This window comes from Centrocercus urophasianus, unplaced genomic scaffold (assembly GCF_019232065.1).
Source record: "Centrocercus urophasianus isolate 14NV4802_14NV808 unplaced genomic scaffold, USGS_Curo_1.0 seq_21, whole genome shotgun sequence".
Taxonomy (NCBI): Eukaryota; Metazoa; Chordata; class Aves; order Galliformes; family Phasianidae; genus Centrocercus; species Centrocercus urophasianus.
This window is the reverse complement of record NW_024884767.1, coordinates 8,004,966-8,017,425: the sequence shown is the minus strand read 5'-3', so window position 1 is coordinate 8,017,425 and position 12,460 is coordinate 8,004,966. Positions and strand designations below refer to the sequence as shown.

Below are 12,460 nucleotides of genomic sequence, written 5' to 3'. Positions count from 1 at the left end.
TGTGGGTTCGTGGTTCTCAGGAGAGAAGAAGAACTGCGTCTCCCAGATTCCCTAATCTAGGAATTCTTTAGTGGATTTCAAAGTCGTACACCAAGAGGAACTGTTGTGAGAAAAAGCAGAAGCAGTGGCTTTTCCCTTTTTTCTGGGAGCTGTTTTTAGTCTGATACTTTACTGCTGGCTCCTGTGCTGTGCCCCGTCTCAGACCATCTCAGTCCTGATCTGGACCCGAACCACCTGCTGGTTGGTTTTCTTAACCTTCACTTGCACCTGCCTCATCACAGTGGATTTTACTAAGTGATCACTGGAGTGCATCTGACTCTGATCGCTGTCTCCAGATGCAGTTCTGATCCACACGTGGTGCTTGACCTCTCAGTTCCTTGTTGATGAATCCATCACTGCCATCAGCCCGGTATTCATGCTCATTTCCCAGCTTACATTCTTTTTAGAGCAGCTGGCCCTTGCAGATCTCTGACAATTGGAACCTAAAAAGGCTAATTTATTAAACTACTTATGTGACTCACAAATTTCTTTTAACTTCTTTTTTTGTCCTTTACTAAAGACTTTTATGACTGCTAAATATGGGCAGAGGTTGCTTACACGGGTTTTACAGACTTTCCCATTCTGGCTGTATAACGTCGTGAGCAACCTGTGAAGTCCTTTGTGTCTGAACTTGCTTTCAGCAGAAGGTAGTACTTGAAGACTTCTGAGTTCCCTTCCAAACTGGGTTATCTTTAGTTCTATTGATACTGTTTTATTTGTGTGAAATTGGCTAAGACTTAACCTCGTCTTTCAGTCTTGTTTTAGTAGTTAGGATAATTGCTTTATTCATTACTTTGTGTAACTCAATGAAAAAAACCCCAAAGTTAAAAAGAATTCAGTATTGACAGATGTGGAACTGATGTATATTGTCAGCGCCATACTTATTTGCCTGTGTCATACTATTGCAAGTTTCTGAACCTCGTGATGAATTTGTCCACAGGTTCGAACAATAGATTTGATTGCTTAGTTTTAAGCCCTGAGTTGTCCATATCTTTTAACTCATCACTTATTTCCCAGAAGTATTGTATGTCTTTGTTGTTGCTACTTGTTTTTCAACGTGCGGTGACAATATAAATAATTATGTTAATTTTCCTTAGCTGTAGCAGCTCTTAAAAAGTATATATGTTGCTATAAGTATTTCTTAAGCTATTTTAGTTGTGTTGGACAGGAGCTCATAAAGGAAGAAAAGAAAATGGTGTGTTTCTTTACTGGTTTTATTTTTGTTTTTTTTTTTGCATCCTTAAAGCAAATGTATCTGTAGTAGAAGGGAAAGGAAGTACAGTCTCGAAACTTCTAAGACTTGTTTATACTCATTTTTATTTCTGTAGGAGAACAGCATAGGCTTGTATGTTTTTGTTGATATTACCTTTTGGTAGAAAGATGGTCTAAGAGACTTTGAATTGGCTTGTCAAACTCTATCCTCAGAGCAGGGGCAGCTGTGAGGTCAGAAAAGGTTGCTCAGTGCTTTGTCTGAACGCATTTTGAAACTTCTGAAGATAAAGGCTGCAGAACCTTTCTGGGCAACCTTCTCCAGTTACCTCATTTTTTCACCTTAAATTATTTGATTCAGGTAATTAAAGTTTTCTCATTTTGTTTGTGTACAGAATTCCAGTTACTATAAAATTACTGGAAGGGCTCAGTGGAAATACAGCAATGTGTCAATTCAGTGTTTAAGCAAGCCAGGAGCATGCCAATTTTGTATTTCACCTCTGTACTTCTCAGTTCAGTGAGAGTCATTTGAGATACTGTTGTTAATCACTTCTATATGATGAATGATATAACTGAATTTTTTTTCAGAAAAATCATTGCAGCTTTGAGGAGAGTTTTTGATTACTTCCATTACTGTCTATGGAGACCTTCTTCACTGTTACGCAGCAGATACCCTGGTTAGTTTTCCCAAGCTAGTGTTTTTATATCTGTTCTTCATTGATCTAGATCATTAGGAACTGCCATGGAATGCTTTTATGCAAAATTGAATTGTCTCCTGTCACTTTCTGCCATTACGACAATAAGCTATTGCTTATTGTCTGTTTTTTATTTTTTATTGTTTTTTTTTTATTACTGTTTGAAATATTTCAGTGGTACTTTAAATAGAGATTCTCTGAATTGTCAGTTATTTATGTGTCGTCTCAGTGTTGGAAGTTGTAAGCTACAGAAACGCAATTCAGATATATGAGCTAGTCTTGGAGAAAGGTATCTGCCACAAGGAACAAATGTTTCAGCAGAGCTCTTCCAATACTAGCTGACGAGCCACCCAGAGATTCTGTGGATTCCTGAAAGTTATGAAGATTAACAAGGTGAAGTCCACCACCAGTAGCTGCTGGGTGCCAGCCAGACGGGAAGCAGCTTTGCAGAAGAGGACCTTGAGGTCCTGATGAGCACCTACTTGTACATAAACCATCAGTGTTGCTAAGGAAGGTAATGCTGTCTTACGCTACATTAGCCAAAATATTGCCATCTCGTCAAAGGAGGGGATGCTTCATGTCTATTCAGCATCGGTGAGGCCATATCTGGACAACTGTGTTTAGCTCTGATCTCCTCAGTACAAAAGAGATGTGGAGCTAATGAAGATAGTCCTAACTAAGGACCACCAAGGTGACTGAGAGACTGGAGCATCTCACATATAGCAGGGACTGAGAGCTGGAGCTGTTGAGTGTGGGAGAGAGCTCAGAGGCGTCTCATCAATATTTAGAAATACCTGAAGAAGGTGGAAAGAGGAAAGAGCCTGGCTTTTTTCAGTAAGCAGGAGGCAACAAGCACAAAGTTGCACACAGAAGGTTCTCTCTGTGTATCGGGAAGCACTTATGTAATGTGCAGATGATGGCATACAAGCACAGGTTGCCCAGAGAGGTTGTGGAAACTCTCAGAGATCTTCAGAAGTTACATGGATGTGGTGTTGAGTGAGGCCTCTGAGTGGCCCTGTGGAAGCAGTCTGGTTGCAGTACATGGCCTCCAGAGACCCCTTGTAACCTCAGCTGTTGTATGAGGTGTTACCTGTTTCTCCCAGTACTCTTCTGGTACTACATCACTTCAAACAAATTCATAGATGCTGGGATGAGCTACACAGTGAATGTTGTATGTTTTTTTATGTTTCTTAAAAATGCCTTTTACTGATTATTTAAGCTGTCTAGGCAGTTTGTCCATTTCAGTACCAGCTGTTGTGGTGCAGAGAGTCGGGAATCAGAAACATCTCTGCCTTTGTGAGTCTTAATTCAGTTACATGCAACTTATGTTGTGGATGAAGGGGAGGTTTCTGTTCTACTACAGGCTCCAAACAGGAGCCCTGCTGTCTCCAGGAGCAAAAAATATTTATATCCTGGTGTAATTTTAAGCCACAAACCTAAAATCTTGGTTTTGAGCCATGAGTGGTAAAAAATGTATATTGTCATCACTATGACTGAAATCAGATAATGTAGCTGTTTGTTTTAATATATTTTTATAACATAATTTATTAAACATCAGGCATATGTATTTGCAGCCAAAAAAAAGACAAGCAGAAGATGTTGTTCATGCCTGAAGTAATCGTTGAATCTTAAATTGAAGCTGTTGTTTGGCAAGGTTCTGTATTGAAATTCCAGTGTAAAGATTGTAAATAATATGACTGTACTGTAAAGTGGCTCGAAATGTTGATGCAATAATTGGTACAAATAGTTGATGTAATAATTAATTCCTTTTTAATTGAATGTATCCTAGATGTTTCTTTGGAGATAATTGAATCTTTTGATTTTATTCCTATTTTCAGGGAAATTCAAATGGCATTGCTACTGTGGATGTTTCAGCAGGGTTTGTGGGACTAGAAAGCTACGTGGAGATACCAGCAATCTTCCTTACAGCATTTGCAACATATGCAGGACCTTTGCTTTGGGCCATTCATCTTCTGTGCTACTTGAGTTCTGAAGTCAGCAGGTAATCATGTTTTGAACTAAAATAATGCTTCCTTATGTATTGCAGATACCATTCTTATAAATACACCTTTTCAAACAAGTATTTTTCTTTACACCATTCTTTCAGTTAGTTTTCCATTAAGAAAATGCATGTTATTTTGTTTTGTTTGTTTGTGTCACCTCACTCTCCTGGTTTCATTTTATCTGCAGTTTTCATTTTATTTGCACTGTTTTAGTAATTTTGTTTCTTAATGAGTTTTCAGTTTGCTGTGCTAAATTATTTAAAATTTTATTATATTTTGTTGTAACAAGGTGTGCTGCCTGAAAACATCCTTTTTAGAATCTATTAAGAAGGAGGCTTGAGAAGGCCTTTTCAAAATAATGACATGGAATTCAGACTTAATATACTGTTCTTTCAACAACTCTCCTTGCTTGGCATAGTGGCATGCAACTCTATACAGATCAAGCAATTTTATTTATTGTATGTTACTGATTATTGCTGTCACTTGTAGCTGAAATATTTGTACTTTTGGATATTTTGTATAGCAGAGGCATTAAGGAATGCAAAATAAATTGATGCATTTGGAATTTCAAGAAGACATAGTTGGAAATTGTTATGCATCTTAGCGTGCATGAAATAGCCAACTGGACTCTCTACTATTACATTTAACTCATCCTCTTGGTCACTCGAGAGGTGCAGTATGTTAACAGGAGTGACTGTAAGTTCAGTACCCTATCACATTATTCTACAAATACAAAAACATGATGTATTTTCACTGGAATACCATTTGACAGAGACCAAGTTCTTACCATTCCGGAACTTTCACCAGCTACATATCTTTTCTTTATTAATCTTTGGAATTAAAATTTATGCTTTTTTTCTTTCTAATTTAGAAACCAAACATTGGAGCAGGACTAGCAAATGGGATTTTAGACAGTATTTGTTTATGACAATTCTTTGCCTTATGCATAGTCATTCTGTGAACATATCTGACTTCCCTTCATCTGCATTGCTGTCCAGTCTCATCTTGTTTGTGCTTTTTGTTATCTGGCTTCTCTTCTCCTTTTACTTGTTTGCTTTGGCTATATGTACACTGTGAACTCTCATGTTGGCACACATGCCTTCATTATATGTGTAATGAAATGGGATCCTCAACTCACACAGCTGCATACAGCTGTGCAGGCCTTTGTGCAAGAAATGACTTATTCTTGTGGCCTAAATTCCTGCACTGTGTGTGTTGTTGTGTATTAACAAACACCTTTTATGGACAGGGATACACCTTACTCACTGGTCTGCCTATGTACCATACTGCTCTTCAAAGACACAGCTCTCTGTACTTTGTCTTGGTGGAACTGCACATGCCAGTGCTGGATCTGTATTGTGCCAGTAATGCACTTGCTTAGTAGAAACTTAATGACCTCTTAGATTGAGGCTTATTTCCCTGAAGTCATCTTTGATCTTATGTTGGCTGATATTGTCTAAATACTGGTGTTTATGTATAGTACATCTGAAATCCAGTCTTTTCTCTGTTCATTCTGATATTTTTTTGGCTTAAGTACATGTGGATTCAGTATCCATTGATGCCTGGGTTTGTGTAACCACCATGCTCCCCTCTTGACTTCTCCCTACCATCTGATGTCTTGATATGAAACCCAACATTAACTCCCTGTTTCTAACACTCTTTTTTTGTACAGAGTTTTATTCTAGCACTCTTTTGTTATTGCTGTGATCCATCAGTATATCTTCCCCTTACTCAGGCTCTTCAAGCATTCAACTTCCATTCAACTTCCGTTCTTTATACTCTCTTTAAAAACAGAGTTGCCATGTACATACAAAAATCCCTGCCTCTTGTCTTCTAGTAAATATGTGACTCATGACCTTGACTATTACTTATGCTCTATTAATCTACTGGTTGTTTTTTTTTTCCTCTAATTCCTTTATATCTCTGTTCAGCTATACCGTGCTGTGTTGAAAGTGATTCGTCTGTTCATGTCCACGTTGCACTGTTTTTTGGATTTTTTTGTTCCACTTTCTGTTCTTCATTACTACACTGTAGCACCTACTGTAGCTTTGGAGCTAGAAATTTTCTCTGAGTATAGAGGAGCAAGCAGCCTCATAGCTGTTGTGTGAGGAGGGAGAATAAAAGAATAAAAGCTACTGTAATGTGTTAAAGAGTTGAAGTTTTAATGTTGTTTAGACTCCAGATGGCAGACTGATCAGCACTAACATAAAATTAAGAAAAAAATGATATCACATGGCATGCTGTTTGAAAGCACTTCTAACAAATTAATGAAAAACTTTCTGTAACAAAATCTTTGAAGATCTTTACATGGTTAGTATTTTTTCAAATAATGTACCTCCATAGTAGTGTGGATTGTTCTCATATTTTCTTGGTTAATTTTTGCAGATTAAAAGCTCAACTAGTAGTGTTGCCAGGTACAGTGATGGTTTAAACTGATATCACGTGGGTAGCTGTGACCTGTAATACCCACATCACTTACGTAAGTAGATTCCATCAAGCAGCTTTCTAGTGTAGAAATTTTAAGGTTCATTTGGGTCAACTGGTAAGGTTGTTTGCTCTCCTGAACAGTGAATAACTCTGGATTGAAATCTCTCAAGCCCCTGGGACTTGTTTCTGTTGGTATCTTATCGTGATCAGAACTTTGGTCAACATGCTCTTTGTTTTGCTTTTGTGTTTTGTAGCTGGCTGAATGGTTTCCATATTTCTTTGTTGTTATTCCTTGGAGCAAAATCTCAAACGGGCCAGCTGCTTCATGTTGTTTCTTAAATACACAGATGATTGAGTTTCTTAAAAAAAAAAGCAAAATTTGAGATGTTTTTCTTGAAGACTTCTTATTAAATGCTTTATATGCAGTGCCTCAGTCAGTATAATTCAAAGTCTTTCCCTGAAAGATCCTGAATGAAGATTTTTTCCCCACTCCTGATAGGAAAGTCTAAAAAAATTCATCTGCTGTACTTTTGTGGAATATGCTGAGGTTGCCATCAGGACTGCTGACCCACCCTGAAACAGTCACAGTTGACTGGATATGTTCAGAACAGCACAGCAATGCTGTCCTTTCTGCAGTTTCTAGCATCCTGTAATCTGTTTTGGAGCTGCTTGCATCTGGGGAAATCTACATGTACAGAGAAGCCTGACCTCAGTTCTAGCTGTCTTCATTAATTCCAGACACTTAGTGGAGCTCTGTATAACTGATAAGGTGCACCAGATGCCTTTGCTTAGTCTTTTTGAAATTCTTAGAAGCTGAACTCTATTGTGGCTGTAACTTCTAAGGTACAAGTACACACGCATACTTTTCCTCCTTCTGCACTTTGCACTCATTCAGTCATAAAATGCTTGAGTATGGAGGGCATCTCTTAATATCATCTGTGCCAAACCTTCTGTTCAAAGGACAGTACTGTCCAAACAGAACAAGTTCCTCAGGGCCACATCCAGTCAGACTTTAATTATCTCTAAGGCTGGACACTCAACAGTCTACCTGGAAAAACTGTAGATGACAACCATGACAGAAAAATGGTTTTCTGATGTTTAAGTGTCATTTGTTCTATTTCAGTTTGTGTCCATTGCCCTTCATCTTTACTTGGGACCCAGCTGGTAAGAGTCTGTGTCTTCTTTACTGTTGCTTATGAGATATTTATGTATATTGAGAGCAACCTTCTCTTATCAAAACTAAATATTTCCAGTTTTCCTGGTTTCTTCTCTTCTGTCAGATGCTCCATTCCCAGTATCGTATTTGTGGTCCATCAGTAGACTCACTCTAGTATACTCATGTCTTTCTTACAATGGGGAGCCCAAAACTGGAGCCAGGACTGCAGGTGTAATCTCACTACTACTAAAGAGAGGTAATGAAGCATCAACTTGGGACAGCTAGCAATCCACTGCAGTCCCAGGTGTCACTGGTCTTTGACCCAGGACAACTTATGTCCTTCTCAGCCAAGCTGCTTTCCCAGTGGTCATCCCCCAGCCCATCCTGGCACATGAGTTGATTCTTCCCCACGTGCAGGATTTTGCATTTCCTGCTGTTGAACTTCCTGAGTTTGTTGTCAGCCCATTTTACTGGCCTGCTCCGGTCCCTTTGAATGGCACTGCATGTAGACTTGGTGAGGATGTTGTCTCTGCCGTGCTTCTTTAAGGAAGATGGCCCCAGTGTGTGAAGCCCTGTGGTTGGATGCTAGTGAGTGGCCTCCAGGTGGAGTTTGTGCTGCTGATCAGAACCCTGCGTGTTGAGCAGCTGGGCCAGTTTTCAGTCCACCTCTCTGTCCACTTATCTGATCTGCACTGCATCACTTTTTCTGTTAGGATTTTACAGTGGCAAGAGCCTCCTTGTGAATTGCAAGTGCGTTGGATATATGAAGTCAGGGCTCTCATGTAAAAAAAAATTAGAATATAAGGACTTGAAATAATATGTTGGAAATCTGGTTGTAAGTTGTTAAACAACTTGCATCCCCTTAATCAGGCACATGGAAGAATAAGATTTCCTTCTCATGTGCAAAGGTAAATATGCTTCTAAAATAACTACTGGCATGTGATAGACAGGAATGTGGATACTAGTGCCACTTTTTGTCCTTCATGCTCTCATAAAAAGCTTGGCAGCTGGAATGTGATGGGATTTTCACAGACAGAAATAGTAAGAACTCTTCTGCTTTAGTCTCCATGGAAACTGCAATAACTCTTGACTATGCTTCTGAGGCAGTGAGCACTGATGAAACAGATGCCTAAACTTAAACAAGCATTCTCTTTGTGATCGGCATAAATTCCAGAGAGCACATGAGTCATGTAAAGAGTAGTTTTTAGAGTGTATTGCTGTACTTTAAATTAGAACTTAGCATTTGGGGATTCTTATGATTGGAAGGGCCATGTTATTGTATAACCAGACCTGTGTTACATGGCCTCACTGTACTCATCTCACTCCAGATGGATTCAGTTTTTGCATTCCTACCCAAACAAAGTTGTCTTGTGGGTGACAGTCACGGTGTTATGTAATTAGCTCTCTTTAAATAGACAGCATTGTAGTTTTCAGGTTACTTGTTCGTTAGAATCTCTGTTTTAATTGGTTTAATGAGTCAGGTTTCAGTGTCAATGCTGGATGTCTCCTAACATTAGAAGAATGTTGCAAGCCTGTTGGCTTCTCTTCCCTACTGATCAAATGTTTTAGTAATGCTTTCGTTTCAGGATTAGCAACCTTTCAGGCTTTCAGGTGTTGAAAATCTAAGTTATGCCCAATGAGGGGATGTTTGTTGCAAAACGCTTAATGTTATCCTGGAACTTTGTTAATATAAAATGTTTGCACACTAAGCTCAAGATTTGCTGTGACTTTTTTTATGATGCTGATTTAAAAAGCATGCTTGTTATAGGAATATCTAACGTTAAAGTTTCAGCTTTTGCCGTCTTCAGTCCATTTCATTTATGGAGTCCTCCATTTACAGTTCATGCTAACATATTAATCCTTTTTCTTTCTTATATAAATTGAACACGCAGAGAGTGTTTTAATATTATTTCTTTCTTGAGTTCTAGGTAGAAATTGCTGTCCTCCCAAAAGACAAAGAAACAATCCAACCCTTTTTTTTCTGAACCCTTCAGTATTGTGTGTAAATAGTATTTAATTCCTCTGGTTTCACTCCATTCTCTCTCCCTTAGGTTAATTAAAGATGAATAAGTGTTTACAGCTATGAATATGTTGCAACTACATTCTCAAGAATGGTAATACCTGCTCTATGCTGTGTTTGCCAGCAATCCAGCTGACTAAAATAAAAAATGTAGAAGAAGGTATCTTATTCTTTCCTGGGCGTATAGAGAAATCTGAAAATCATTTCAAAGCAGAAATGTGGCTTTATTGCCGCAGGCTGGAAGACTATTGTACTCACTTTGGCATCTCCTGACATGTTGTCATTGTGAGTATGAGCTGGAGATTTCTCTTAGTCATCATTAAAGTTCTGTGATGGAGACCTCTTCATCAGTTGCCTCAGTGTTAGAGACAAATGACAAGTTACTTGAAAGCCTTCTGCAAAATAAATGTCATCCTCTTCCTCTATGGACCAGTTGTGCAGCTGTGTTTTAGGAGATGAAATACTTTCTACGTGAATGTTAAAGGAAGTTGTGAGCACAGAATTATAAACACACAGATTTGGAGTGGGTTGGGTTTTTTTTGTTGTTGTTTTTTTTTTTTTGCTTTAAGTGATGAAAGTGAGCACCTAAGCAGATTTGGAAGTTAAAAACTTACCTAATTTTTGGTAGAGTTCATATATTAAGCGTGAGGTTTTCTAATAATGACTACTGACCTTAATTGAGAACACATGCTTCATTGTGTTAGGTGTTGTCCAAGTACATTATAGAGTTGACCACACAGCTTTTAGATAGTCTTACTGATGCTGTGTAGTGCCATTATTGCTATGAGACTGTTATTACTGACAGAATTACTGGCTTAGAGTCTACTTTAAATCAGTGTAACAAGCATGTTTTTTGATTTCTGGCACAGCCTATCACTTTTTCTTTGTGGGTAATCTTGAATGGAAAGGAAAGAGTTCTACGTTTACGGATTTTTGTTTCTGTCAAAGCTCCAATTGTTTTAAGAGTTGTATTGTCTTCCTCCTCTTTTGATCTTCTGGTGTCTGTCTGACCTATAGAAGTAGGCTCAAAAGTGCTTAGCTGTAGAGCCTTCTGGTTTCAGTGTATCTGCAGAGCTACTAGCTGTTTCTTGCTCTGCAGAGAGTGCAGATGTGCAGTATTGCTTTGTTGTGCAGTATTTTACCTTCATTCTTGTTTGGAATCACTGCACGATGAGACCATATTTTCCTGACATCCTGTATAGAAGCCTGTTTATTATGTTTAATATGCACCTAAGGTTATCGGCTTTTAGGAGAATCAACAGTTAAAATACTGGGCATGAATAGCCTCAGAACATCAGTTTCAGGCAGAAATTTTTGAATCATGTGATAAGAAAAACAGAATTTCTTCAAAGAGTACAGATAGTCTAGATTGAATCTTTCAGCTTGACTTTAGAAAGACTTGAAAAACTTGAAAAAAACTTTCTGAAAACATGAAAAGATGATGAAAAGAATGCTAATTAATTTCTGTGACTGTAAAAGAAACTTCTGGTAATCCCTCCTATTGCTGATGAACTGTGGCTGTTTGAGAGTGACAAAGCAAAGCTAGCTTGCCTTGGAGTTCCAAGCAAGCATTAATGGAGCATGCTTCTTTAAAAAAAAATATAAGCGTGTAAATATAAGAGGTGCAATAAAAACTATTGTTGTAAATTGTAATGGAAGGGATTAGGTGTTTCTATATTCACATCTAAGATGTTTTCTTTGATTAGCCCATGCAACCATTTTCAGTGGAGGATGAGCCCTGAGGTTTGGTGTTGCTACAGAATGAAGTTATGCTTGTACTTCCACTCTTTTCTCTCGCTGTCCCTTGTACTCTTGCTGGGTATGCCCCCTCACCTGCATGCTCATACTTTCCCTCTTCTATTCTGCTGTCCTCTTATGTTGCGCTGTCATTCTATACATATGCCCTCCTTCCACAGCTTATTTCTCTTCTCTCCTGTTTTCCCGCCCTCTCACGGGTGCTTATCCACAGTCCGTGCTTTTCCCATCTCTCGTATGGTTTGTCTTCATTTATCCTGTGCATGGGCTTCACCCACTCCCCACCTCTTGTACATTCCTCTTGCCTGTCACACCCCTGCTTCCCACTGTCACACATTTTCTCTGGGCACTTGTCCGCTCGTACATGTGCTCTGCTCCCTTTCCTTGTGTACAATTTCCTTTTCTCATAGTCGACCTCCTGCATGTGCTCCATTTCTCTATTTCATTCCTTCTCACTTGCAGCACTTTTTCTCCTTTGTATGTCTTTGCTGTATGTTCTGATTGTCCCTTGCTTTTCCCTTCTGTCTTCCTTTTCCTTTTCTCCATTTTCTCCTTTCTCACATGGTTTCCAATCTCTCTCACATTCTCAAATTCCCCATTTCTTGCTCTGCTCTTCCCCACCCCTCACACTTTCAGTCTGTAACCTGAGCCTTCCTCTTCTATCTCCCGCTCTCCTCCTCTCTCCTGCTTCTTCTCTGGCTGGCATTTCCCCTGCCTCACTCTTGCTTTGCTTCTCTCTCTCACTTTGCCTCTTCCTTGCACTTCTCCCTTTACACTCTCCTCCCCTTTCTCCTGCTTCTCTTCTTTCCATCCTCCTGTTCCCACTCTCTGTTCTTCCCTGCACCTCTCCTTAAAATGCCCCCAGCTTTGCTGTTCTTTTGCACGTTCTTTTCCCTATTATGCTTGCTTTTTTTCCGTTCTCCCTTTCTTTCAGTCTGTCATCATTTCACCATTGCTTGCATACTTTTCCATCTCGGAAGCATTCTTGAATGCACTTTCCCTCTTGGTCATGCTGTCAGTCTACTTCTTATGCTCTGTGCCACCTTTCTTTGGGACTTTTATACTACTCTATCTGCTTTTGTCTCTTTCATACTCCCGCTCCACTCATCCTCCCTCCCTCCGCTTCTCTCACTTTCCTCACACATTGCCCACCATA

At 39.1% G+C, this 12,460-nt stretch overlaps 1 protein-coding gene across 1 annotated transcript in view; it reads left to right on the top strand.

Moving 5' to 3' along the window:
* PIGG (phosphatidylinositol glycan anchor biosynthesis class G) overlaps window positions 1-12,460 on the top strand; it is a 78,036-nt gene that overhangs the window by 49,696 nt on the left and 15,880 nt on the right. Inside the window, exon 12 of the mRNA XM_042822764.1 lies at window positions 3,782-3,945. Coding sequence (XP_042678698.1) covers window positions 3,782-3,945 — 164 coding nt within the window. The remainder of the gene's footprint in view (window positions 1-3,781; window positions 3,946-12,460) is intronic.